At 53.2% G+C, this 26,891-nt stretch overlaps 13 protein-coding genes across 13 annotated transcripts; 7 read left to right on the forward strand and 6 right to left on the reverse strand.

Annotated features, from left to right (window-relative positions):
* Positions 1-4: 4 nt before the first annotated feature.
* AKAW2_20023S (uncharacterized protein) lies at positions 5-487 on the forward strand (the record flags this gene model as incomplete). Its single annotated transcript, XM_041684690.1, has 1 exon — positions 5-487. One exon carries the CDS (start codon positions 5-7, stop codon positions 485-487), a length of 483 nt encoding a protein of 160 aa, XP_041538849.1.
* Positions 488-862: 375 nt separating this feature from the next.
* AKAW2_20024A (trypsin-like serine peptidase) lies at positions 863-3,576 on the reverse strand (the record flags this gene model as incomplete). Its single annotated transcript, XM_041684692.1, has 7 exons — positions 863-969; positions 1,030-1,764; positions 1,820-2,320; positions 2,372-2,546; positions 2,616-2,887; positions 2,940-3,123; positions 3,454-3,576. 7 exons carry the CDS (start codon positions 3,574-3,576, stop codon positions 863-865), a joined length of 2,097 nt encoding a protein of 698 aa, XP_041538850.1.
* Positions 3,577-4,079: 503 nt separating this feature from the next.
* Positions 4,080-5,715, reverse strand: AKAW2_20025A (uncharacterized protein; the record flags this gene model as incomplete). The annotated part of the gene is made up of 3 exons (XM_041684693.1): positions 4,080-4,752; positions 4,806-5,174; positions 5,231-5,715. The coding sequence occupies 3 exons, from the start codon at positions 5,713-5,715 to the stop codon at positions 4,080-4,082; spliced, it is 1,527 nt and encodes a 508-aa protein (XP_041538851.1).
* A 444-nt stretch (positions 5,716-6,159) lies between these two features.
* Positions 6,160-8,015, forward strand: AKAW2_20026S (M24 family metallopeptidase; the record flags this gene model as incomplete). The annotated part of the gene is made up of 8 exons (XM_041684694.1): positions 6,160-6,303; positions 6,356-6,622; positions 6,673-7,081; positions 7,132-7,230; positions 7,279-7,360; positions 7,421-7,532; positions 7,586-7,745; positions 7,822-8,015. The coding sequence occupies 8 exons, from the start codon at positions 6,160-6,162 to the stop codon at positions 8,013-8,015; spliced, it is 1,467 nt and encodes a 488-aa protein (XP_041538852.1).
* A 952-nt stretch (positions 8,016-8,967) lies between these two features.
* On the forward strand, positions 8,968-11,287 carry AKAW2_20027S (uncharacterized protein; the record flags this gene model as incomplete). Its single annotated transcript, XM_041684695.1, has 2 exons — positions 8,968-11,218; positions 11,274-11,287. 2 exons carry the CDS (start codon positions 8,968-8,970, stop codon positions 11,285-11,287), a joined length of 2,265 nt encoding a protein of 754 aa, XP_041538853.1.
* A 229-nt stretch (positions 11,288-11,516) lies between these two features.
* On the reverse strand, positions 11,517-12,752 carry AKAW2_20028A (uncharacterized protein; the record flags this gene model as incomplete). Its single annotated transcript, XM_041684696.1, has 4 exons — positions 11,517-12,056; positions 12,113-12,392; positions 12,447-12,599; positions 12,667-12,752. The coding sequence occupies 4 exons, from the start codon at positions 12,750-12,752 to the stop codon at positions 11,517-11,519; spliced, it is 1,059 nt and encodes a 352-aa protein (XP_041538854.1).
* A 248-nt stretch (positions 12,753-13,000) lies between these two features.
* On the forward strand, positions 13,001-13,393 carry AKAW2_20029S (uncharacterized protein; the record flags this gene model as incomplete). Its single annotated transcript, XM_041684697.1, has 1 exon — positions 13,001-13,393. The coding sequence occupies one exon, from the start codon at positions 13,001-13,003 to the stop codon at positions 13,391-13,393; it is 393 nt and encodes a 130-aa protein (XP_041538855.1).
* A 1,160-nt stretch (positions 13,394-14,553) lies between these two features.
* Positions 14,554-15,643, reverse strand: AKAW2_20030A (cyclase family protein; the record flags this gene model as incomplete). The annotated part of the gene is made up of 3 exons (XM_041684698.1): positions 14,554-14,607; positions 14,674-15,176; positions 15,238-15,643. The coding sequence occupies 3 exons, from the start codon at positions 15,641-15,643 to the stop codon at positions 14,554-14,556; spliced, it is 963 nt and encodes a 320-aa protein (XP_041538856.1).
* A 255-nt stretch (positions 15,644-15,898) lies between these two features.
* Positions 15,899-16,937, forward strand: AKAW2_20031S (uncharacterized protein; the record flags this gene model as incomplete). The annotated part of the gene is made up of 2 exons (XM_041684699.1): positions 15,899-16,233; positions 16,301-16,937. 2 exons carry the CDS (start codon positions 15,899-15,901, stop codon positions 16,935-16,937), a joined length of 972 nt encoding a protein of 323 aa, XP_041538857.1.
* A 408-nt stretch (positions 16,938-17,345) lies between these two features.
* Positions 17,346-18,158, forward strand: AKAW2_20032S (uncharacterized protein; the record flags this gene model as incomplete). The annotated part of the gene is made up of 1 exon (XM_041684700.1): positions 17,346-18,158. The coding sequence occupies one exon, from the start codon at positions 17,346-17,348 to the stop codon at positions 18,156-18,158; it is 813 nt and encodes a 270-aa protein (XP_041538858.1).
* Positions 18,159-18,721: 563 nt separating this feature from the next.
* On the forward strand, positions 18,722-22,515 carry AKAW2_20033S (putative NRPS-like protein biosynthetic cluster; the record flags this gene model as incomplete). The annotated part of the gene is made up of 2 exons (XM_041684701.1): positions 18,722-18,952; positions 19,015-22,515. The coding sequence occupies 2 exons, from the start codon at positions 18,722-18,724 to the stop codon at positions 22,513-22,515; spliced, it is 3,732 nt and encodes a 1,243-aa protein (XP_041538859.1).
* Positions 22,516-22,679: 164 nt separating this feature from the next.
* On the reverse strand, positions 22,680-23,504 carry AKAW2_20034A (alpha/beta hydrolase; the record flags this gene model as incomplete). Its single annotated transcript, XM_041684703.1, has 2 exons — positions 22,680-23,033; positions 23,094-23,504. 2 exons carry the CDS (start codon positions 23,502-23,504, stop codon positions 22,680-22,682), a joined length of 765 nt encoding a protein of 254 aa, XP_041538860.1.
* Positions 23,505-24,295: 791 nt separating this feature from the next.
* Positions 24,296-25,428, reverse strand: AKAW2_20035A (copper acquisition factor BIM1-like domain-containing protein; the record flags this gene model as incomplete). Its single annotated transcript, XM_041684704.1, has 3 exons — positions 24,296-24,843; positions 24,895-24,966; positions 25,026-25,428. 3 exons carry the CDS (start codon positions 25,426-25,428, stop codon positions 24,296-24,298), a joined length of 1,023 nt encoding a protein of 340 aa, XP_041538861.1.
* Between the last annotated feature and the right edge of the window lie 1,463 nt (positions 25,429-26,891).

The raw sequence follows: 26,891 nt of genomic DNA on the forward strand, positions 1-26,891 counted from the left end.
CTCTATGCACCCCAGCGGTCTGATCTCCGACGGCGAGAAGCTGATCAAGAACGTCTACGACGCTCTGCGCGCCGGTCCCCAGTGGAATGAGACCCTCTTCATCCTCAGCTTTGACGAGACTGGTGGTTTCCATGATCATGTGCCTCCGCCCCTGGCTCCCCGGCCTGACAACCTCACCTACACGGCAACCACCCCGAATGGCAAGGACTATACCTTCAACTTCAACCGTTTGGGTGGTCGTATCCCCACTCTCCTGATCTCCCCCTGGGTGGGTAAGGGATATGTCGAGCAAAAGGGCACTAGCATCACCGGCGACACCGTGTCCTACTCTGCCTCGTCGATCCTGCGCACCCTGGGCTACCTCTGGGACTTTGACCCTTTCACCCCGCGGGTCGAGTATGCGCCATCTTTTGAGCATCTGGTGCAGACGCGATCCCGCGACAACACCCCGACTGCCTTGCCTAGTCCGGTGCCTTTTCGGAAGTAGATGACAGACTGTTATGCAGTGGTGGGTTGCAAGGAGATAATGAACTGAGGAAAAGTTCATCTGAAAAGCTGAGCCTTGTCGGAGACGTGTACATTCTCGGATCTCTCCAGACTTAGCATGGCACAGAAGGAAGATAGATCCTGTATGATTGATGATAAAGACAATACATATATTCATAAAATACCCGTCTTACCCATGACTGCCGTAGAACATTTCTTAGAATCTCTTCCAAGAGTATTACTCCTTGCAGCCCAAGGATGGGATGTTGGCGAATGATTTCATCACCATCGAAATATCCTGCGAGAGTGGATGGAAGTTCAGTGAATTCCGGGCACTGCGTTCCACAGTCTACACACAGAAGGTCTATATGACTCTTCAAGCGTCATTCATACTGGTCCACATCAACCCATCTTGATTGGATCCACTAGCCTCGGTCGCATCCTGGCTCTCGGAAACACGCTCACGCAGGAGCAGCTTGCACTCTAAATCCTACTTTATTTTCAGTTCATTCCTAACCATCGTGAAAAAGGCAAAAATCTTACCATTGGCTGTGCCCATCACCTTGTCGAAGAAGGTCTGACTCGGTCGTTTCTTCAGCCCACCGACGCCTCCTCCTGGCACCTCCAGGGTCGACTGACCTGCTGTCGAGAAAGATCTGCTGCCCTGGGTCGACGACGAGGATGCAGCAAGAGAAGTAGTCCCTGCTGGAGGCTGAATAATAGGCGTGAGAACTGGACGAACCGCCGAGACCACCACAGGTGCATACTTCATCACCGCAGGCCCGATCTTCTGCACGATAAATTGGATGCGGGTGAAGAAGTCCTCTGTCTCGAGCTGCTCCGGTGGCGTATTGCGGAGCACTTGCAGAGTCGCCCCGGCGAGCAGGACACGACAGCCCAAGACCTTCAGCTTCAGGTACGGGTCCATTGGCTGTTCAAAGGCAGCCTCAGTCGTCGGCACCATCTTGCTAATGACAGATAGTCCAGTTTGAACGGCATTCGCCCCCTTGGAGGCAGCCGACAGCACTGAACCCAACATGCCCCAGAAGATCTCATCCACCGTCTCGCGCTCCACCGACTTGAGCAGGTAGTGCGTGAAAGAGTCATCTCGAAAATCCCTTGGGAGGCGGATCGGCTCCCGCCGACCGTACGATGTTGGATGGAATGATTCCCTATCTGCCTCTGCACCCTTTTGGGTATAGATATCTTGCGAGAGATGCAACGCCGCCGGCAAAATGGCCGGTAAGATCGTAGGCGCCACGATATCAACATCTGCAGCTGCCTTCTTGTACTCCCTCCATAATCCGTATGCTGATACCGAGTTGTTTCATACGGTCGGCATCCGCCCGCAAGAAGACCTGCAGCGCAGCCTCGGACAGAATGGCTTCTTCGGCCGTCCGAGACTGAGCAAATTCACCCGGATGGGCATCAGTAAGCCCACTCTCGACACTCCGTTTGGCGGCCATGGAGATGGCAGTGCCAGCTAGAGCGGCAATCGGTTCTCCGATAGGACCCAAGAATGGACTGACCATCTGCAGGGCGCCCGAGACCATTGGTGCGCCGACTTTGAGCACATCCTTCAGGTCGTCCCAGAAGCCGTCCTCTGCATCCGACTTCCTGTCCATGCTGTTCCCGCCCACACGGACGTACTTGGTGCCGGCTTTAGTAGTCTGGATAGGATACTGTCTCTGGAGAACGGAAATGTACTCATGGTATGGATTCCCATACTCTCCTCCAATGGGGCTGGCCGAGTTGTTTCCAGCTCCCCCGTAGACATGAGCGCCGATGGAGGTCAGAGGCCGGTTCTGCACAAGGACTGGAGACCCTGATTGACCTAAGATGAGAGTTAGCAGGTAGAATGGATAATATCAGCTTTGCATTGCACCTTTGTATGTATCGATGCGATACTCCAGCATCTGGTTCGCTGCCTTGCGCCGATCCCATTTGACAGTCTTGAATTCTTCATACATCTGCGCGCCAAACTCTCCATCCATCTGCATGTCACCGGGATATCCCACTACGCCAATGATATCCTTACTGATCAATGGGGTCTCAGTCGGCTTGAAAAGGGTAGTGACATTTTAGGGCCGATCGAGCCGGATAAAAGCCACGTCGTGATGGCGATTCACCCCAGATTGAAGCCATCCTTCGGTAGTCACGATCTGGACGCCGTGCCGGAACTGGACGTCGGGGTCATTGATAGACCTTTTGCCGTTGTAGCCAATGTACGCTTTAACCTCGATCGCCCGACCGAACCCTTTTCCATCGTTCTGGCTCCAGTCAAAGGCACAGTGACCAGCGGTCACGAGGGTGTCATCGCGAACAAGCCATCCCGTGCCCATGGCATGACGCTGGTCGTCAGGCTCCTGGCCTTCGTATCGCATGAATAGCTTGACGATGGCTAGTGTCTGTCAATGGGGTGAGAATCGTGTGCAGGGGTTTGAGATACTTACAGTGATACTTCCCCCCTGGGGCGAAGTGCTTGCGGTCCACCAGCTCACGGTAATCTTCGAAGATGGCTTCATTACCTTCTTCATGTAGTCCGAAGAAGGACTCGACCGCTTCGCTGGTGGTTCTTGCGAGCGTCCACGTTCCAGCAGTGACAGACACGGCTGAAGATGTATGGCAGAGTGATGACTAGAGAGAACTTGTGTTGTCAATGTAGAAGGTAAGCTCTGCTGGGAACTAAAGACTTCATGGGATACAAGCTGCTCTTTATATGCATGAATTCTCTGGCTCTGGCGAGATGTATCTCGCTCGTTTGTCAATAAAGGTAATCACGAAGCACTGAGGTATGAAAACGAGCGTGCTGGTTGATTTTCCCACCTACTGATGTGATCTTGATGGAACTAGCGTTCTAAATATGCCATCGCGACCGAAATACAGGATACGAGGGGTTAGAGAGCTGCGCGAGGCAGTTACTGCCGAGGGTCATGTTGCCTTCGCTGTCAGCCTCAATACTATCACATTGGTACTGCCATCGCGATTGGGAGACGATCCTTGCCCCGCGTCGTAATGGTCGTTCTTCGTGGCTCTGTCGTTCTCGATCAGGGCTAAATTGCCGAGGGAATCTGCGCCGTCGATCTCCATCTGTGGGGAAAGCCAGAAAGAGGTTGTAATGAATATTTGCAGACGATGATATTATTTTGAATATGACTTTATCTGCCATGTGCCTACTGGAACGTATCGAGACCATTGTGTGCAAGTTTCTAGTCTTACATTCCTTTTGAACGCATATAGATGACCTGAGATGCTGCGCACCGTCGGCTACTTTCACCGCACGCGATGACCCATATGGCCTGACCTAACCCAGTCAGTTCCTGCATGAAGCTAAGTTCGAGCCTCTGGGTCTACAACGGCAACATATGCCCTCAAGATTAAGGGCAGGCTTGCGGCACCCAATCGCACTCCCTTTCGACTGGATTTGAAATGATTAAGCGACGGCAATGCCCTCGTTGAAGCTGAACAATACGAGGTTCCCCCGGATGCTTAAGATGCTAGAGAATATACAATCATGATGGGCTACTTCCGAGTACTGCTCGGCAGCATACCTGCAAACCGACAACTCTATAATAACTACGGAGTCCCCGAGACTACGTCTGCGCTGCCTTTGGTTCCGGCTCATGCGCTGAGCTACTTGCAATGCCCCACTGCACATCCCCATAGCCATTAACAGCGAGATAGTCCTTCCAAGCCTGGTCCTCATTGTCCAGTGCGTGATCCACATCCTGGAACACAAACCAGGCCAAGAGCCCCCCTAGGACGGCGAACCCGGAGCCAATGAGAAACACGGCCTGCGTGCCGCGAAACTCATCGTCTCCCCAGCTAGCCAGGATAGGCTTGAAAACCGCCGTCCCAATGGCTGCCCCCGCCTTGCTCCATGCCGCTGCAAATCCCACGGCATGCCCGCGTATCGCGGTCGGGAAACTTTCACTGGCTGTCACAACAATCGTCGATCCGGGACCCACCTCTCCGAGCGTAAGGAAAACGCCATAGAGCACAATAAAGAGTGGCAGCGACTTTTCGATGGGTCCCAGCGCACCACCCAGGATAAAGCCCAGGGCAGCCTGGAGAAAGTACCCGAGCGCCATGGTCCGCCGCCGCCCAACCCGGTCGGACAGGAAGCCCCCGATGAATGCCCCGGGGATGTAAAAACAGTTGATGAGCGTGCCCCAGGCCATTGTCAGTGCGAGAGAGGAGCTCGGGTTCACGCGACCGACAATGGTTGATGAAAATAGCCCAAACGGGTACGAGATGTAGTTATAACTGGAGATAGGATTAGAATCACAACGGACAATAGCGTATACTGCATTACTTACATGAACCAAGAGCCGCACGTGCCTAACAACGGACGCCAATAACGCTTTAGTGCCAGCCAGTAGGGCACTGTTTGCTTCTGCATCGCGCTCTTGCGATAAGCCGAGCTGACAGCCATTCGGTATCGAAACCAAAAGATGGAGAGCGGAGGAATTACCCCCAGCGCGAGTGAAATCCGCCAGACAGCTTCATAATGACGGACCTCCTGGTGAAAGCACAGAAGCAACAGCAGAGGGACTAGGGCACCAAAGGCGAACCCAAGGGAAGCCGACAGGTCAGCAATCATGGCAAAGATGAAGCCTCGTTTGTTTCGGACACCCAGATCTTCATCGGTGGCTTCTGCAGCACCAGCCCCGGCAACCGGATACTCCCTGGGGAACGAATGAGTAACAATTGCAAGAGTATTTGAGATAACAATTGAACTCACCCACCCGCGCCGACGCCAGCGATGCCTCTCGCAATAATCAACATCCAAAACATTCCATCTCGATCTGTTCCGCTAGCACCCGCGCTCAAAGCGATCCCTAGAACGAGGATGACGGTGGTCAAGACTGCGCCGGTTTTGCGGCCCAATTTATCGGACGAGTATCCAAAGGACAACATGCCAATGATCATACCTACCATAAAGGCGTTGGACAAACGAGATGCGACAGCCGTGGTGAGAGCCTTTGGGTAGATGACCTCCATGACCAATTCGAGGTTGCCGATGATGGATGCGTTGAAACCGTCGGAGCCAATGGCCAGACCGGAGAACACAATCATCAGTAAGACCGAGAGTTTGGAGGTCTTTGGACGGCCTTGATCTGGAGCGACATCTTCGGCGGCGTCCGGTGATATCTGCACCTGTGTCTGTTTGGCAGGCTGAGCTGCTCCCGTCCTCTGTAACGAGTCTTGATCCTCTTTGCGAGCCATCTCAGCGGTCAACCCTGCGTCTGCCTCACTGGCCTAGCATTTTCCTAATCTCAACTCAATCGAGCCATGACGAGGTGCGTGTATTTATCTCTGCTGGTCCTTGCCTATCTGTCCCGTCTGTCGGCCGATCCAAGCCTCGTTTGTCCCGCAAGAGACTGGACTAACATTTCTGATAAGCCCAATAAAGAACAGCCTGAATGGCGGACCAACCGCGACATTCGGCGATAACCTGCGAGTCGCCAAGGGAGATGCGAGAGAATCCAATCAAGGGAAATCCAACCGGGCGGGGAATCTCCAACTGGCATCCTTTCAGCGCATCTTCCCCTCTTTTTCAGACCTGCAGGCGCTCGGATCTCCCCCGACTCCTGCAGAAGCACGGCGATAAATTCATAGTCTGGATCCCTTAAAACAATTGTTGTTATTCTTCCCCCTCTCGGCAGAATCATGCTGAACAAGCAGACCGAGTCTCTCCCACTGGCGGGGGAAAGACCGCTACTCCGTCAACCACCGCATCGATACCGGAGGTCTATTCTGCACCTTTTTACCAGCGCTGGTCTACTACTGCTTAGCATCTACGCGCTCTTCCCGGTAAGTACGCGTCGCCATCAGAGTCGACGGCCAGGGTCTGACTCGAAGGCAGAGGCTGTCGCTCTTCAGCCCCTTCCAGCAACCGTCGTCGGTTCTACCATATGAATCTTTCGAGCGATGTTCAATTGAGAATCTTCGAGAAACAGAGTACTACTTTCTGGATACCGCTGCGCCCATCTCAGTTGAGGAGTTCGATGAGCGCCGGAACCGCCTCGCGAGGGCTCTGATCGCCGATGGGGCAGACGCCTTTGTCGTGGAGCCGGGGTATACGTTCAAATACTATGCTAATGTGAGCCAGCCGGAATGGGAGGTCTGGGAGGTGAGCGCTCTTTCTTCCCAAGAACTCCTGTGTCTACTAATATCGCTCAGCCGGAGGAACGCCCATTTCTTATGGTGGTGCAGCCTTATCGTCACTCGTCGGGCCTTGTTACCGCAAAGACAACATTCCTAGCCCCATCATTTGAGGCGGAGCGAGCCCGACTGCTAAACATGCCGTTTCTCGAGCCGATCGACATCATTCCTTGGGAGGAACACTGGAACCCATACGATACGTTGAAGGATTCTGTCATCTTCTCGGCACATGATCGAGCACCGCGACTCATGGTGGACGAGGAAATGAGGGACTTTATCCAACGGGGTCTCGGTCACTCAGGGTTCGAAATCGTCGGGCTGATGGGAGAAGTGGAGCGCGTCCGGCAGATCAAATCCGACACTGAGGTGGGAATTCTCCGCGCCGTGAATACCGGGACCGTGGAAGCCGTACGGCAGATGCGCAAATGTTCGTGATCCCCCACTCGGTCGCACTATGGACGGACTGACACTAAGTAGGCCTCTACCCCGGTCTAACCGAGAGTGAGATCGCAAGGGCCCTGGACAATACCCTTCGCTCGGCTGGGTTGGAGCCATTCTTTGATATTGTCTTGTTTGGTAGGTGTCCGACCGCTGCAAAGGTGCAAGACTGACCGTGGAGGATAGACGAGAATGCCGCCAACCCACATGGAGGCACCAACGGTTCGAAGGTGCTTGAGCCGGAGACTTTTGTTTTGATTGATGTAGGGTAAGTCGATACACAGGATCGTTGCCTGTCTCACTGTAGCTACTGCTGACCCGAGGTCAGCGCCCATCTCCTTGGGTACTCATCGGATATCTGTCGAACCTTTTTCCCGCCGTTCCTTGAACCACCGACACCGGATATGCCCGCCCCGACGCGTTTGAGAGACAAGCTGGAGGTAAACCCCGATCCTCACCTGGACAAGCGAGATCAATTGGCTGACTGCTGTAGGTGTGGGACATTGTCTTTGAAGCTCAAACGCAATCCATCAGGCAGTTCCGGGTCGACGCTAGTGCTGCCAGCGTCGATATTGCTGCCCGGGAGGTGATCACGGACGCCGGGTACGGGGAGGCCTTCACCCATCGTGTTGGGCACGGAATTGGAATCAAAGGTGAGTCGCCAGGGTCTGTGTGGGGGACCTGAAGGTTTGTCTGTGATATCGGGCTCATGCTGATGTTGCGAGATAGCCCACGAAAGCCCCTATCTGAACAAAGGGAACCATGCGACCCTCCTTCAAGCCGGCATGACGTTCACTTCGGAACCTGGGGTGTATCTGGTGGATCGATTCGGGGTACGGCACGAAGACATCTTTCTGGTGCGGGAGGGTGGGGAGGCAGAGCTGTTGACCGGTCGTCGAGCATCTGGGCCTTGGGATCCATAGGCATTCAGTGTTGGTGGTACATGCGATATATGGACTCGCGGGTGGGCTTTGATATAGTAGATAGTAGAAAAATAAATTGTTGCAATTGGAGGAGAGGTGCGGTGGTGGTGATATTGTTGTGTTTTGTGTTGGGTGTTGGGTGTGATGTGCTTCTCCAAAAGTGGAGGAGGCGGAGACCATTTGAGATCCATGAGAGCCTCAGGCATCAGAGCACGGGACTCACGGCTTTCCCAGTCGGCATCTTCCCTTCCCCTCATCTACTACTGCTTTGCTTTGCTTTGCAGCACTTGACAGATGAACAATTGCAAATAATCCTGTTATTCAATATGCTACTATTAAAACCTACATAAGGCTCATTACTTACTGTCTATTTGGGTACTAGTCTGAAGATTATGACCGTCAGCCACTACTAGTACTTACTAAGTATCATTACCATCAGTCCTGGCCGCGCTGGACCGGAAATATATATAACAACCGCTCCCAGTACTACTAGTTGGTACTATTAACTCTTCATCCAAGGCTAGTAGAACCACTACTCGACAGCACTACTAGCATTGATACTACAAATCGGTTGTGCTTATACAGAAGTTTTTACACTTCAGCCCATTTACTTCCTCTTACTCCCCAGAAAACTAATGCTATGGACTGTTGATAGACACCGATTCCTCATTCTTGCAACTCGGGATGAGTCAGCTGCCAGTCAGCCGAGAGCGGAAAATGGTGGCGGAAAAAGGAAACAAGCGGGCGGATCTGATCGGGGAACCGGGTTTCCCTCCCAGTAATAGCCGGTCAATCTACCTGGACCATCCTGGATCATCCTACAGGCAAGCACATGAGCTGCAGCATCCGACTATCTGATCCGAAAGAGCATATGTGCGGGTTCTGAGGCTGACTATCGACTTACATCCGCCCGTTAAAGCTGTGTGCGGAGCATTTCCAACAGCAAGCGGAAATGACGGCCAGCGAGGAGGCCTCACCCGCCACGCGCACGAGAAAGATCCGAAAGGTGACCCGCGCCTGCGATGCCTGCAAGGCCAAAAAGAAGGCTTGTACGGGCAACATCCCCTGTGGTCCCTGCTCCCGCCGTCACTTGGCGTGCACCTACGACTCCGCCTACAATCGGGGTGTGGCGCTCAGCCCTCCTCCCTCATCATCGCGTCCCAAGAACCATCGCCCTCTGCGGGAGCACGGCAGCTCACGCAGCAATCCAGATCCGGCTCCAGGTGCGATCCAGCCCCTGCAGTCTCCCTCTGTCCTTCGCTCAGTTACCGAGCATTCCCAGCCAGGCCTGCAGAGCAGCCCTGCATCGGGGCCAGGTACACTCCCCGAGTCTTCTATCATCGATGCATCTGTTCGACGAGGCTCAGTAGACGGGACCGGTCAGTACTGGGGTCCGAGCTCAGCACATTCATTTCTGGGCAGGGTCGTGGAGGACTTACATGCCAGTCCCTCCAAGCCTATTGCCCCGGCACAGGATCCCGATGCCTCAGCAACAGTTTCCATCTTCTCCTACGGTGATCGTGTAGTTCCCGAGGTTCAGTTATCAGATTTTGTCTGGCCAAGCCAGGCCAGAGCCAAAAGCTTGATCCGCCGATATTTCGAGTTTGCAGCACCGACATATCGCGTGCTTCATCAGCCTACCATTCACACCCTGGTCCAGCGCTTGTACCAGGAGAATTCAGAGGGCAACCGGATCGGCAGCCAGCTCGATGTAGCATCCCAAGCCGTCTTGCTCTTACTCCTGAGTACTGCAGCCATGTTCCGCGTTGATGAGGACGGTCGAATGAGAGATGCCGACGAGGATGGCTGGCGCAACAGCGAGCTTTATTACGCGCAGGCAGAGCATCTGCTGTCGCTCGAGACTGGTGCCCCTACTCTGGCCTCGGTGCAAGCTCGTTTTTTGATGGTGCTTTATCTGCTGAGCTCCTCTCGAGCCCAGAAGGCGTGGTTCGTGTTTGGCACAACAGTCCAGCTGATGATGGCCATTGGTTTGCACAATCGATGGGCGAGGAGGCACCATGAAGAAGAGGAGGATCTGGTGAAGCAGGAGTGTCAACGGCGCCTTGTATGGTGCTCTTACACTCTGGACAAGTATCTCAGTGTGATCCTTGGTCGACCGCGACTGTGGCATGATGAAGACTTGGACGAAGATCTTCCCACGCGCGTCAATGACGAAGACCTAACAACGCGGGAAAGGCGGTTGTCGAGACGTGACTGTGTAATGGATGCGCCAGTCTTTCATGCGGCTTTGGCACAGATTCTTACCCAGGCGGCCAAGGAACCTTACGTTCTCTCGGGCCTCTCCGATCGGACGGAGGTTGAGACCATTCGAGGCCTGTGTGGCAAGATCGCGAAATGGCAAGCGGAGCTGCCTCCTTTTCTCTCAGGGGTCATCCAACCCAGTAGTTTGGTTCCGGTTTTTCGGCGCCAGTTGACAGTTCTGCAGCTGGCTCGTCATCATGCATTGATGTTCATCACACGGCCTCTCCTATTATTGGATTATGGGCAAATGTGGCCTGAACACCGAAGCAGTTACCGATACCATCTGCATCTTTGTCTTACCGCAGCGCGAGAAGCCCTAGAATTGATACTTAGCTTCGTGCGCGAGGATGAATTGTTCCCAGCATTTTGGTACTCACAGTACATTGCATTCAATGCTTTATCAATCATCTATCTATACCTGATCCAGGTCAAACGCAACCGTCTGCCTTCTGCTGGTCTCGACTTTGTCCGGAGCCCGGAACACACCTTGCATGCAGATTTGGATGAACCCACGCTCTACAGACTGTCCGAGACGGCAGTGACACACCTCGCCGACGCAACAGCTCGCAACGCCCCTTCTTGGAAATACAGTGTCATCTTGCAGGGTTTGCGACACGAGCTGGCCCGCCTCGTCTCCCCGATGGACACTGGCGACGCTCAAGCTACCGGGCCGAATGAGCTATCTCATCCAGTTTCCGAACGGAGCCCTCGTCCGACCGAACATAGCGGTGAGATGGGCCGCCGTGAGCAGCAGGCAGAAGGCAACGCGGTGAGGGATTATGACCCTGATCCTAATATGTTGCCGACCATACTTTCTGGACTGGACCGCGCTATTGACCCAGGGCTGCTCGATCCCAGGACACAGTCCCTCTTGGACACTTTCATCATGGGCGAAAACGTGGTGCTCGATTTCTGGCCACAGCTAGAAAGCCTGCCTATCTGTAAGCATTCTTCTCGTAGTCGACAAGAACGCCTAGTAGGTGCTAATTAACCCAGCATACCCCGGCTGATGCGGAGTTCGAATGTGACTGGGACGCGAGAACCTCAATTAGTAGATCTATTCACATATTTACTGGGAATCCGATTGGAATCTTGCTCTTGCGCCATATATCCAGGTAGGGTGTCTACGACAGAGCTACAGCAGGACCGGCTTGCCCAGTCAGTAATCTTGGGAAGTCTCGCAAGTTGGTAAGTTTCCATTTATTCCACCCCGGCACTCAGCACTTGCTCAGCAACCAATTACCAGATATACTTATAACGAATCTGCCCGTCCTCCTCCTCTGCCTTTTGTGCCTTCACATTGAGCGTATGGAGATACAATGCCAACAGCCCAGTCAAGACGATTCCGGCAGCAGCAAACGCTGAAAGGGTGATACCGCCAGGCCGGTACTGTGGCGAGTCGGATGTGGGAAAGAAGTACGAGCCGTATATATTGGACGAGTTACCGAAGAGGTTGACCAACGCGTACACAATGGCCCGCTTGGTGCGTGTCCGCGGGATCGTACTGGCGATCCAGGCTTGAACGACATTGAAAGCGGAATATGAACCAGCGCACATTAAGAACATGCCGATGTACCTGACTGCAGTGGCTCGAGACGATATGACCATGACGTTTCCCACGATGTCTATAATTAGAGGCCACGCGATAAGAACTGCGCGCTGGCTCGTTCGGTTCGCAATGAAGGAATTACCAAGAGCGGCGATGAAGCCAAAGACGTACACCGGAGCCGTGATCAGCAGCGTGATGATGTTGCTAAATCCCAGTGTTTTGACGATGGTCTAATAGTACATGAGTCAGAACCAGAGTAGCGGACAACATAATGAGTGGTACTCACAGGGAAGAAGTAGGTCCAGCTTTGAGATGTGAGCTGGCAAACCTGGATCAGAATCAACATCCACGCCTTGGGATCTAATAATGCATCCCGCAAGCCCTCGCGGATGGAACCATTCTCATCGACCTCATCATTTGCGGCGCGGGCGAGACGCCATTCGGAAAAGCGCTGCTCCTGTTCCGATAGCCACTTCCGCTGCCCGGAACGAGGAAAGTCTGGGAGAAGCGCGACAGCGAGAAGGCCGGCCACCATTGTGCCAGCCCCTTCAATGATAAATAGCCATCTGTTCGCGCACTGGTTAGCTATACGCTCCCAGAGTATGCCAGGAGATACCCACCTCCAGCCTTCCAGCCCGCCTTTGCCGTTTAATCCACTCATGACGCCCGCGGCAAACATGCTGCCAAACCCGTTGGCGATGGTGTTACCACAATACACCACGGCTACTCGCACCGCAATTTCGGACGGTTTGTACCAGGAACTTATCAGCAACCTGATGGTAACGCTCGTTAGAGTTCGTTCACAGACAAGATCATTCGGATTTGATACTGGGTACTTACAAAGCCCCGGGAAAGAATGGAGACTCGGCGAGCCCCAGGAATATGCGCACGCATATAATGCCGGCGTACCCATGTACCGCAGCCATGCAGATCGAAATCCCTCCCCAGATGAATATGGCTGCTGGAATGTAGCGGGAGGGTTTCAAACGGGTCAACAGAATGTTACTCGGCACCTGGCCTACCAGGTAGCCGACAAACTGTGCACCGACATCGATCAGCACCGTTTCACGTCTCAGGATTGGGCACTTTACATACCATGATGGCTACCGCAGTTTGATATTGTGTGTCAGAAAGGCCCAGGTCTTCCTGTAGCCCTCCCAGACGGGCATTGGCGATGTTGGACCGGTCCAGGATATTGAAAATAAATAGTAGAAACAGCGAAGAAATCAGATGCAGATCGATCTTGCGCACCACTGCCGGCAGTCAGCATCACACGATTACCCCAGTAGTATGGAACCACTGTGTATTCTTACGGCGCTTCTCCAGGGCCCGTTCTTCCTCCGGAGTCAACCCCTCGAACGATTCATCCACCAAGTCCAATGGCTTCCCAGTGGACTCGACATGGCGAGATGATGCTTTGTTGTCAATCTCTGCCATGCTGTCAGATGATGTTGGTATGTACTGCCGGGGCTACAACAGCCGATATCGGAACAGTATCAAGGGCCAAGGCCACCAGGGGTGGCTAAGAACGAAAATTGATTTTGGGGTAAAGATGGGCAGATTGTAACGAGAAGAAGACGAGAAGGAAAGAGGATTCAACATCCTTCGAACATCAGAGCATCACTGGTTTTATAATGCTCCCCGGCTGCAGTCGGGTTGCTGTACCCCAGATGCCATGACACTATCTCCCATCTGTCAGTGCGGGGTCCCCACGAGCGGGAAAGGAGCGGATATCCCCCAGTCTGGGGTTGGCGACTGGCACTGGCCAGACCGGACTTGTTCCGGGTTTCTCGTGTTGACTTCAGCATCAGACCAGCGCTGGATCCACCCCGGAATCATGTGGGTTGCCTGTCAACTTCCCCAGATCTCTTTCATATGCTTCGGTCATGCTTAAATACTGTGCCGGTGCTTAGACAAAGGATGTCCGCAATGTGTGAGCTTTTGCATCTCCATCTCATCATCTCTCCATCCAGCACTTTATATGCATCCAAGTACCAGACCTTTTTATCAATGGCCCACTTGGACATTGTACTGTTGTATCATTGTAAACTCGGGCTGTTCATTTTCGCGCATCCGTTTTCACCCTAGCGGTCGCTAACCTAACTCGCCACCCGACTCGACGGCAACATGGAATCCAAAACTCTCCATGATATTGACACTGCTCTAATGCTATGTCTTTCCCGACATTTCCGATGTATATCCGCATCCCGAAGCTGCGACATCACCTTGGGATATGAATCCCTTTCCCGACAAAGTCGGGTGGAGGGTACGTTTCTATGTCAGTAGCCTATCCCATACCCTCCGCTCGTGTCATGGGTGAAGACATTATGGTCAAAGTTAAGTTGTGCTGTCATGACACAATCGCTCACTCCGTAATAGAGCTTGGGTTGATCTGGCGTACCTATAGCATGGTACCGTATTCAGACCACTAGTTGTGGGTAAGGTTTTGCAGATTTCCATGTAGAACAACATGCAGGTATAATCATCTTTACAAATCTGAATTCGAATATCTCCTAGTCGGATATGCTGTCTACTGGAGGCCTTTCAACGTACCGTTGTTTGATTCGTCAGCTTCCAGGACTGTCTTCCCCAACGATTCTTCATGCCCATCTACTTCCAACCTCCCGTCCCTGTGTGACGTCGTACAGAGCTACAATGAAAACCTGGGTGACGAATAGTCTAGGTTGCAGTGTATTACGCCAGGCCAGCTGGCCACATAAACATCTTTCAGCACTGAAAAATGGCAACTCCATTTGGCGGGCTAGCCACTCCTCCGGGAACCTAGTCGAGGAAGCCGATTATCAATAATTTGGGAATAAACGGATCACAGTCGGCAGTATAACTCACCTTTAATGGAACACTGGTGAAAAAGAATGACCAGCGCTGCCTCTTTCGACACTCCTCGCTCAGCTGCTCTAAATCGAACATTTCCCCGATCGGAAGCCCCCAACCGGCCAGCAGCCACTCATGTAGCCAGTACTTGAAGTCCTGGCACGGCCAGGCCTCGAAGCTCGGGGTGTCGCTAGCGACAGCAGCAAATTCCTTCTCCCAGAGCCACCGGAGTGTGGCCTCTGACGACTCGATCCCGATCGCCGGGGGCGTGGGGATGATAGCCATCGCAGAGATTTCATCTTGAGATAGTTGGGCATATCCCCGTCCCCAGCCCGCTCGGATAAACAAGATATCACCGGGCTTCAACTCTGTGCCTTGGGCCTGGGCCACTTTCTCCAGATCAGTGACTGTGATGGACTGGCTTGTGAAAGGCTTCACAGGGACATGGTTGGCCTCTGCCCAAGCGACATAATCTAACAAGACTCCCCGTCCGATGATGCCACCGGTTTCCACCCATGCTGCAAGACCGATTAGAACAAACTCTCCAGCGATTTCTTGTCTTCGGATAGAAATACGCACTGTGAATCCCATTAATCTTCGTAGTCAGGATGTCGTCGAGGGTACGGCCGTTGAAATACAGTCGCTGTTCCTGGTAGCCAAAATGCCGCAGACCGTCCCACTGCGAGCTAGACTGGGTGTTGAAGTGCAGAATGTCATCGTTGACAGATGTGGGGGCGATGTTTGAGATGGTCTGGGCAAATGGGATCCGATTGAATGCGGGCGTGGTGATACGATCCAGTGGCCAGTCGGTGGAAATGCGAACCCCATCGCGGATTTCGCTTGCAGCAGCACGCGTTCGATCTGGGGTGAGAAGATTCAACATACCACACTGGTCGTCGGGTCCAAATAATCCCCATGCATTGCCGGGCGGACCCGTCTTGTCCAGCGGCAAGTCATCGAAGGCGGGCTTCTTGCTGAACGGCATTGCGTTGCGGCTATTATTTCGCCTGAGAGAGAGTTTGGCGGGGTAGAAACGAAGAGTGGATCATGAGAATGGAGTCAATTGGTATCTTGTTGGCTCTAGGAATCATTTCCTCCGAACTCTAGGTTTATCCGCCGTTTGGCTGTCGGATTTCCGACCCACTTGTGTTGTGCTGCTTGACTATATGAACCACCACCACCATCTTAGCTGAATAGTTGTCTCCTTGTCAAAGACAGAGAAATAGAAGTGTTGCCTAACATGTCCCTACCCTCGCACTTTACCCTCAACACCGGCGCCAAAATCCCCGCCGTGGGATTTGGTACCTGGCAAGCCAAGCCCCTTGAGGTAGAAAACGCCGTCGAAGTAGCCCTCAAGGAGGGTTACCGCCACATCGATTGCGCCGCCATCTATCGCAACGAGACAGAAGTCGGCAATGGTATTCGCAAGTCCGGGGTGCCCCGTGAAGAGATCTTCATCACTGGCAAGCTGTGGAACACCAAGCACGCCCCGGAGGACGTGGAGCCAGCCCTCAACAAGACCCTGCAAGATCTAGGCGTCGCCTACCTCGATCTCTATCTCATGCACTGGCCCTGGTAAGTGACTACCTACTCCATCATTCGGGATTGTCTGGTGGAGACTAAGCATTGACCCCTTGTACAGTGCCTTCAAGGGTGGCGACAAATGGTTTCCCCTCAACGAGGATGGAGTGTTCGAATTGGCCGACATTGACTACATCACCACCTACCGCGCCATGGAGAAATTGCTAGCGACGGGCAAGGTACGCGCCATTGGCGTGTCCAACTTCAATGTCCGTCGCTTGGAGGAGCTGCTTGGCCAAGTCTCCGTGATGCCCGCCGTCAACCAGATCGAAGCCCATCCCTACCTGCAACAGCCGGACCTGCTGCAATACTGCCAGAGCAAAGGTATTCTCATCGAGGCCTACTCTCCGCTGGGCAACAACCAGACTGGGGAGCCGCGCACCGTCGACGACCCGCTGGTGCACCGCGTGGCGGGCGAGCTTAGCATGGACCCCGGACCACTGCTGGCCAGCTGGGGCGTGCAGCGTGGCACCGTCGTGCTATCCAAGAGTGTCACACCGGCTCGCATTGCAGCGAACTTGCGAGTCCGGGCATTGCCGGAGGGGGCCTTTGCACAGTTGACCTCGCTGGAACGCCACAAACGCTTCAACTTCCCGGGCAATTGGGGATACGACATCTTCGAGGAGGTCGGTGAGGAGGCGGTACGCCAGACTGCACTGGCCGCGGGTCCCAGTAACAAGATTAAGTTTACTGTATAGCCGATCACAATGTATTTTAGAATAATAGAATTGAGTGATTGGGGCAAGTTCGAAAAAAGCCGGATGCAGTCCGGCCACTCCACGCGTCAGCACCTTAAACAGGGGGCCCGATCTCCAGATGTGGTTGGCCTTAGCGCGCCCATCTTAAGTTACTGGCTAACGGTGCCAACCCCAGCTTTTGGTCCTGCGTTGAATGGGGCTGGTTGGCCGCTCAGGCGAATGAACCGGGGTTCCACGTTAGACGATCCATGGATTGTAGGTCAGACGAGGTCAAGGTAGCCGAGCACCGGAACATCCTCATCCCCCCCGACTTCGTTCCTATGTCGATCAGCACGTGGCATATATCCTTCAGGGGGAATCGCTGCTTTTCAGAATGTGCCTGGATGACGGTGTTGCTCCCCAGGGAACATGGCCAATTACTCGGCCCCCGTTGAGGGCATCACCGGGGGTTATACGGGCAACAGCTTCGCAATCCAGGCCGTGCTAGCCAGCTTGCTAGCCTGTGCGCTGTACAGCTCGATCGAACTCATTATCCTGGTCTTTCTTACCTTTCACGTTTATGGGGGCCTTTACTTCTGGAGTCTGCTTGTCTCAACCGGGCTCGGCATCATCCCGCAAGCGATCGGACTGCTGCTGAAGTACTTCCAGCTGGCGCCGCTATGGATTCCAGTAACTCTATCAACATTCGGCTGGGCTGTTATGGTGACGGGACAGTCTGTGGTGCTATATTCGCGACTTCATCTCATCTTGTCGAATCAAAAGATCCTCCGCTTCGTCCTCTACATGATCATCATCGACGCCATCATCCTGCAGATTCCGCAGATCACCCTGTCCTATGGTGCCGTCTACGGCGGGGCGCGATTCGCATATGTCTATAACATTTGGGCCAAGGTGCAGCTCACGGGGTTTTTCGTACAGGAGGTGATCATCTCAACGATCTTCATCGTGCAGACCTTTCGGCTGCTCTATCTCTACCCGCATCGGAGCAAGCGGAGGACAAATATCATGGAGCAGCTACTGGGTATTAATACGGCGATTATCTTGATGGATATCTCGCTGCTAGCGCTGGAATACTTGGACTTATTTATCTTGCAGACCTCGTTGAAGACCTTTTTCTATACCGTCAAGTTGAAGCTGGAGTTTGCGGTGCTGTCGCGGCTGGTTTCGTTTGTACATTATGATCCAGAGCTAGAATCTTCGACATTTACTGGCAGTAATTAGAGAACAAATCTTTCTCATTACATGGGTTTCTACTGATATGAGCGTTATTACTGAGCCTTCTACCTTGGTATAGGTTGTTGCTAGTAGGAATGGCTCAAGTCACAGCCGGTGATGTAACTATCACATGGAGTCTGTAGGTACCCTTCCATTAAGAGCATTTCCGCCAAACATAATCCGATGCATCGAATAATCGATGAAAAAAGCGTATCCATAGCGCAAATGATAAGAAGAGCAGGGCTTCCGGTGCCTCCGATTCTTTCCTTCCCCGCACGAGGCATTTCCGCCGGTGGAGAAAACCATGGCGGAAAAGGGCGGGGATGCAGGCGGAAATGCGGCATGGAGGGCATCTGCATCATCTCCATTCCATCTTCCAATGAGCAATCTAGTCAATACCCGTAGACTAATCCGGAGATGCGGAGTCCAGACACATGAGCAGGTTGCGATAAGACTTGCCTGTGAATGGCATTTCATAAACTTCAAGAAATCCCCCATGCTACTTGGGATTTTTCTCAACATCCATCATCTTACTCTTCCTCCCTCCCCTACGCCACTGTGCGTTCAAGATGGCATCCGTGGCAGTCTCTCCAATTCCTTCGTCGCTCTCCTCCCCAAATAGACTGAGTGCATCGTCACCCGCAACGTCGGTAGACGAGCTGGAGGCGGAATCTGCAGAAGAAACCATTGACACAATCAACCACCTCATACAGGCTCGAGCCAAAGGACTTCATGGAAACGAACCTATTGTCGCTTACCCATCGTCGGGTACGGAGTACACATACTATACTCCCAAGCAGGTGAACATGCGTTCGCATCTATTCTTGGAGTCACAGGAGATACTGACTACTTCTGCCACCAGTTGAACACCTTCGTCGAAGCCGCGTCGGTCCATTATGCAAAGGTCATCCCACAGCGACGGTCTTCAGAGGATCCTGTACAGGTTGTAGGATTGCTGGGTCCCTCCGACTTTGAGTACATGATCACATTGCTGGCTATTTCCCGTCTGGGTCACACAGTGCTCTTGCTATCGACGCGCATTGCCGAAGATGCCTATGTCAGTCTGATCGAAAGCACTAAGGCTGCCTTCCTCATCACATATCCCAGCTTCCAGGCGGTTGGGGAGAGGGTGGCGTCGCGGACGGCCATTGTACAGCAACCGGTACTGACGAGTGAGAACTACAATTTCCCCGGCGCAGACACCCCATGCTTGCCATCAGCGCAGTTGAATGGCAGCATAGAGGCAAAGCATATCTGCTGGATTATCCACTCAAGTGGCTCCACTGGCCATCCGAAGCCTATCTACCAGACGCACTCCGGAGCCTTGAAGAACTATGCCAACAACTTCGGCCTCCGGGGATTCATCACCCTGCCGCTATTTCATGCGCACGGTATCAGTTGTCTCTTCCGAGCCATGCACTCGCAGAAATTGATCTACCTCTACAATGCGAATCTACCACTGACGGCCCCGCATCTACTGGCAACGCTCAAGGACCACCAAGAAATCGAGATCCTGTATGCAGTACCTTATGCACTGAAGCTATTGTCCGAATCCGACGAGGGCCTGCACATGATGGCCCGTCTAGAGCTGGTCATGTTTGGAGGTTCGTCCTGCCCGAAACCCATTGGAGATAAGCTGGTGCAGAACGGAGTGCGTCTGGTCTCCCATTATGGAACCACCGAGACCGGTCAACTGATGACTTCTTTCCGCGAGAGGGATGATCTGGATTGGGACTATGTTCGCCCGGGCCCATCCCTGCTGCCCTACTTGCGTTGGGAGGAACAGATGTCGGGGATTTACGAGCTGTGCGTCTTGGAAGGCTGGCCCTCCAAGGTCGCCAGCAACCGGCCCGACAACTCATATGCAACGAAGGATCTCTTCGAGAAGCATCCGACTAAGCCCAACGCGTGGCGCTACTATGCCCGCTTGGATGACACCCTGGTTCTGGAGAACGGCGAGAAGGCAAATCCACTCATCATCGAGGGCGTGGCGCGTAACGACCCCAACGTTGCCGAAGCGATCGCCTTTGGGGCCAACAAGCCGCGTCTCGGATTGTTTCTTATTCCAGCAACAAGTAGCAAGTGCCAGACAGATGACCAGCTAATTGAGGCGGTCTTCCCAGCCATCGAGCGCTGCAATGCGGAATTGCCGGCTTATGCCTACCTCTCCCGCGATATGATCCATGTCCTCCCCGCGGATGCGCCCTATCGCAAAACAGACAAGGGCACTGTCATTCGCGCCGCCTTTTATCGCGATTATCAGGAACAAATTGACCAGATCTACGATGCGGAGGATGCAAGTGGTGACCAGGTGCTTGAGGGGGCGGAGCTGGAAGAATTCCTCCGTGAGCAGCTACTGGAGGTCGCACCAGGTATTGATCCCTCTACCTTGGGTGCGACAACCGACATCTTCAGTCTGGGTGTGGATAGTCTGCAGTCGATCCGTCTGCGTACGACACTACTCAGGATCCTAGACATCGGAGGCCACAAACTCTCCCAGAACTTTGTTTTCGAGCACCCTTCGGTGCAGGCCATGGCGGACGAGTTAACACGCCTGCGACTGGGACAGGCACCGAAAGAGCAGCGACCGGTCGAAGAGCGGATGACGGACTTTATTGAAAAGTACGGCAATCACTTCAAGCGTCATATTGCAGCGCCTCGCGAAGAGTCTGGTGAGCATGTCGTCGTGACAGGCGCTACTGGATCTCTGGGGGCCCATATTGTTGCCCAGTTGGCCCAGATGGATCATGTCAAGACCATTTACTGCCTGGTTCGGGCAGGGTCCCGCGAAGCAGCTTTCCGTCGTGTTCGTCAATCGCTGCGTGCTCGTGGCCTGTCGTCTATTATGTCACCAGCCACCGAGCACAAGATCATCTCTCTACCCGCTGACCTCGCCAATCCAGTACATTTAGGCCTGGACGAAGGCGTGTATAACAGACTGGTGCAGTCTGTTACAGCGGTGATGCATTGCGCCTGGTCAGTCAACTTCAACTGGGCGCTGGAGAGCTTCGAGTCCAGCTGCATCGCTGGTACCCGCCATCTTCTCGACCTCTGCTTGGACGTTCATGGACCTCAACCAGCACGGTTTGCCTTCTGTTCATCCGTAAGCACCGTCGCCCGGACGCCAGGCAATTGGGTCCCGGAGGCGCTGCCAGACAGTCTAGCCTGCGCCCAGGGCATGGGATACGCGCAATCCAAGCTGGTGACAGAGCACATCGTGAACCGCGCCGCTCATCAAGCAGGAATCACCGCTCGGGTGTTGCGTGTGGGCCAGATTATCGCCGACAGCGTCCATGGGATCTGGAACGCTACCGAGGCCATTCCTATGATGTTCCAGACAGCTGAAACCATCCACGCCCTGCCGCAGCTCGATGATCTCCTCTCCTGGACGCCTGTAGATGTCGTGGCGACCAGTGTGATCGACCTGACCATGGCATCCAGGGCAGGCGAAGTGGTCAATCTGACCAACCCACTGTTGAGCCACTGGACAAGAGACTTGCTTCCTCTACTCCGACAAGCTGGGCTAGAGTTTGAGGAGCTCCCCCGACGTGAATGGCTGCAGCGGTTGCGCGAGTCTAACCAGGATCCCAATGTCAACCCGCCCATCAAGCTGCTCGAATTTTTCGCCAGCAAGTACGACCATGACAAGCCTAGTCGTGTGCTGCTGTACGATATCAAGCAGGCCGTAGCTGCTGCGCCTGCTCTACGCGAGGCTGGCGGAATCACCCCCGAGTTGGTCAGCCGGTTCGTCCAATACTTCCGCACTCACTGCTGGTCCACGTCTACGGGCGCAACCACCACCGCAGCACCAGCACGCGAAGTCATCTTCCTCACCGGACCATGCGGATGCGGCAAAAGCACCGCTGCGCAAGCACTGGCACAGCGATTCGAGATCCCGGTGATCGAAGGCGACAACCTGCATTCGCCGGCCGCGCGGGAGAAGATGGCTAATGGGATTCCGCTGGAGGATCGCGACCGGTGGGACTGGTTGGCGCATATCCGAGGGGCAGTGATGGATCGACTGCAGCATACCACTGCGCCGGCTGTTGCTGTAACTTGCTCCGCACTGCGTACTGTCTACCGTGATGAGCTGCGACGGTTGTCTCAGCTGTTGGACTTCCCTGTTACAGTCACCTTTCTGCTCCTGTCTGTTGACGACCGGGAGACATTGAAGGAGCGTATGGTTGCACGGCTGGCTAAGGAAGATCATTACATGCGCTCAACAATGGTGGATTCCCAGCTGGATATTTTAGAGCAGCCAACGCTGTCGGAGGGCGATGTGCTTACGGTAGACGCGAGTCAGGATAAGGCACAGATGCTGCAGCAGGTGGAGGAAACTGTACGGGAATTGTTGAAGGCGTAGACTTGATTATACTTTATATTAACTCCAGAGTTTGGGCAACATCAGTCGGCGTGTTGGTTGGTTTCATTCCCGGTTATTTGTGTTTTTTTGTTATTTTTTATGGTTCTACACCGATCATCGCTAGAGAGTTACTATAGTTACAGAATAAGATCTTAGCATGCACTTCAACGTTGAAATTCCTTCACACACTCGTCCATCAATCGAACCGTCTCCCCAATCCGATCAATAAATGGAGCACAGTGACTGCTGTCAATTTCCTTGACGATCCACTGTTGCTGAGTCGCAGCCATCATGCCATACTGTGCTTCTTTCGGAACGGCAAGATCGCCCGTGGTGACTATAAAAGCCAAGCTTCCTTGGAATTCTTGCTCCGCCCATGCAGGAGCCGGCTGGGGCGAGGTAAACGCCAGAGTTGCATGCGGTTTGACCTTCTCATTGAGGTCCTTGAGCAGGGCCGGATCAACATCTCCCGCAAAGTTGGCGACGGCGTCAGCGGGTACGTTAAGATCGGCGGTGGGCTGTATTAACGTCAGTCGTTGTGTGTCTTCCCTGGGAAGATAGCCTATGGAAGAACTCACCTTGTCCAGCAGAATCCATGGGGGAAGATTGCCGCCTTGCAGTCCTGCACAACTGACTCCCTCCGGCACTAAGAAGGCTGCGATGAACACCATTCCAATCACGCCGCCACGCTTGCCCTGTTGTACTCGCTGTGACTTGGCCAACCCGAGCGCGGCAGCTGCACCAGGCATACCGGCATATGAGTGCATCATCAGGAAGATGTCTTTACCCTCCTCTTCGACCAATTTGTGCAGTTGATTCCTGATTACGTCCGTGTCGGTCTTACAGTCTGCGACGGTGGGATCAGCCGGATCAATGGATGGATAATCCGCATAGTGAACAGGGTATCCAGCTTCGGAGCAGGCATTGAGGAAGGGCTGGTACAGTTCGTGGGTGATCCAAGCACCGGGGATGAAGACAAGAGTTGCCATTATGGAAGGTGATGAGATACTCTCGCAGGAGGCGATGCGATAATGGAGTGATGAGCTTAGAAGGAGGGGGCCGCTGGCCTTGGAAGTTATTTATATAGTATGGCACAGTTGCCTAACACTGAAATTTTGGTGAATGTCATCCGAGAAGCTTGTCACCGAGCCTTGCGATAGCCAAGGAAGTGGTTAGTGCTGACATGCCCCAAGCCTTTCCCATTCCAGCTAGACTTATTGAACTGACCAGCTGGCGATATCACCACCCGCCAACTTTCTTTGTTTCATTCAGCTAATTGGTTCGAGGGCTTGCAATCAATGAGATTGACTACTTTTGCTATTGGTATTTGGCGGCTACCAGTATCTCTAGTGCAATGTCAGACCCGTGAGTCCCGTCCATTGGTGAATCCCAACCAACGGCAAATGAGAGGCTGATAGGATGGGTGCGAGGCAACCAACATGTCAGAAATGTGAAGGAATCACTAGTGTTGCTGCGAAACGGTTTGACTACTGCCGGCGAGGTGTTGCGGGCTGCTACTGCTCTTAACCCGCCTATACAGCTTCAGGATAGATGCTCCAGATGAGTGGTCCACGTTCCCCGCACTACCTTCTTCGGCAAGCTGACATAACGATCAATTGCTCTTCATATACAACATCAATCGTACAAGTATCGTTCATTGTCCCTCCGACTCTATGAGATAGTCCTTAGCCCCTCAAGCCGCTCATTATCACAACGGCCAAAGAGTCCTCCTCAATAAATAACATAATCCCTATCCTTATATCATAAATTTGCTGGCGCTCTATGCCTGCTGCTGTTGACGACCAGCCGTCGAAGCCGACCATGTTTTCTGCACCGGGTTCATCATGTTCATAGCGACTTCATGTTCGCGTTGCACCCTCTTCTGCCAGTACCGACCGAGGAAAAATGCGGCTGCACCTATAAGCACAGCACCTGCCACTGTTCCGACCACAATTCCTGCAATGTCGCCTCCAGACAGTCCGTTCGAGCCTCCAGAGCTGCTGCTGCTGCTGGAACTACTAGTTGATGTGGTTGACGACGAGGAAGACGACGAAGACGAACTGCTCGTGTCGGCCTCTGAGACATTGAAGCATGGGATGTCGGTGGTGAATGAGCTATACGGTACGTAGGTGATATCGGCACAGGCATAGTATGTCTCGTTACCCTCATTGTCGAAGTCGGAGATGTATTTCAACTGAAGAGTAGCGTTGGATCCGGAAGTGATGTTGGATGGTGGATTGGGCACTGAATAACATTCGTGACCGGGCTCGACGTCGGGAAAGCGGCTACCAGCCACAACAGTGCTGAAATCGGCATTCTTGGTTGGGTCTAATGTATGTTAATTGTGTTTTGAGTTTAAGACGAACCCGGGGAACTTACCATTGTCAAAGGAGATAGCAAGGTTGACGGAGTATGATTCGTCCTGAAGGACTATAGAAACGGCACCATTTGCTGAAGAAAGGCATCAGTCCATAGGCAAAGCAACTATACTAAGACAGAACACATCTTACTGAGAGGAAACTCGGTTCGGTTTGTAACGCCCGCTGATGAACCGCAGGGGGCTGTGGTGTCCCAGGTGGCTCCCCAGGCTCTGTCCGGCGGCCACAGAAATGCCGCGGCACCCATATCGGTGGCTTCGGCAGCATATACGCTGGAAGCCATCAAGCTAGCCGTTGCTAGCAAGCTAGTGAACATCTTCATGGAAGGCATTTCGTTCCCAAGACAGGTGGATTCCAATAAAGTGGTTTTTTTCAGGCACTGATGGCTCCCTTTTGAGGTTGAAGATGGATCGGCGTGGATTAAAAAGAGGAATTCGAAGGACGATCCGTTGGTTGCACCCCTTATATAACAGACATCGCGCCCGAAAGCTCGCTGTTTCGTCGGTTCAATCACCATGCAATTGTACCAATCCATTACTGATCGGGGTCATGGAGGTAGCCATCTCCAATGGAAAATATTCGTGAACGCCAATGGCATGTGATGGACATCCACTCTCTTCTGGAGCATGTCACCATGCATTCGGTTCCAAATTCCGCCGTTAGGCGAGCTGGTCCAACAGGGTCGGGCTTCCAATGGTGGCAATCCACTAACGGTAAGTTAGGTTATCAATCAGTAAGAACTAGCCTGGTTCTGGAAAGGAAGGAATGGCACTAATCGCAAACTCTCCTCCTTTGCCGTTACGGTGCATCTGAATCACCGGGAATTGACAGTCGGAAAGGGCAGCTCCCGGCATCGTATCATATCAGATCGATAAGGGCTCCACCGCGGCCTAATTCGATTCTCCGTAAGCTTACTCCAGGTTGGAAGAGCAAAACTCTAGGAGCCCGTTACTCCTTGCTATTTTTCTCTTGATAAGACAGTTCAACTACATCGTACGTGTTCCACCAGGCACCCAGAGTCAACGATGGACATTACATAACAAGGGAACAATGGGCCGTGGGTCCGCTTCCTGGAAAGGGTACCCGGTGGGCCCCGAGCATTGGAGGGTCCCGAATCGCGCAAATATGCCTGTCTGGATCCTGATGGCAGAATCTGTCTGTACGCCGTTTTCTTTCCTGCCAAGGCCTTGGCCTGTTCGCCATGACACATGAAATAGTGGGCCGAGTTCCTCCCTTCGTACAATATCTCCGAGCATCCATGCCAGCTAACGACGGATCCTTGGCGTTCCAAAATCTTCTTCCCTGAGTGGGTATCCTGGGACCGGGATGACTAGAAACATGTGGTTTAGCTCAATTCATGGTCATTGCCTTCGGATCAGATAAGTATTTTCATCGGGTTCCACATTCATTAGAATGACAAGCTTTGACCAGGGGCGTACTCGAATATTTTACCCGGGCTGACCAGCTCCACCAGAAATTCCCTACCTTGACTGGCATACCGAGCCGAAGGAGATGAACGTCCGAAAATCGGACCTTCGAATGTCATGCTTGTAGACCCTATGATGTAACCTTGCAACATACTACTAAAAGCCCTCCACCGTTCAGACAGCTGACTAGTCCGGAAACCAGTGCACGCTTGCGGGATTAATCTATTAGAGTCCTGGCGAGCGCCACCCTTAGCTCCTCTTATATTGTACTGCAGATCCAGTCTGCACTGCACTCTAAGGAGGTCACCAGACCAGGAACCCGCCTGAACCCGAGAAATATCTACTAGTCTATAGACATTGTGGAATGGAATCCCATGGGTCCCAAAAGATATGGCGGGACAGATCCGGTGGCCTGACAGTTTTACCAAGGTTACCGGCGTCGTTGCAATAATGGAGCGAATTATGACTCGATTTACTGCCTTACAGAATACAAGTCAGTGTCGCATACGGACTTATTGGAGCATATAACCGTGCTGATCCCACTGAGCACACCTATCCCACATTACAAGCT

Source organism: Aspergillus luchuensis, chromosome 2, assembly GCF_016861625.1.
Source record: "Aspergillus luchuensis IFO 4308 DNA, chromosome 2, nearly complete sequence".
In the NCBI taxonomy this organism is placed as follows: domain Eukaryota; kingdom Fungi; phylum Ascomycota; class Eurotiomycetes; order Eurotiales; family Aspergillaceae; genus Aspergillus; species Aspergillus luchuensis.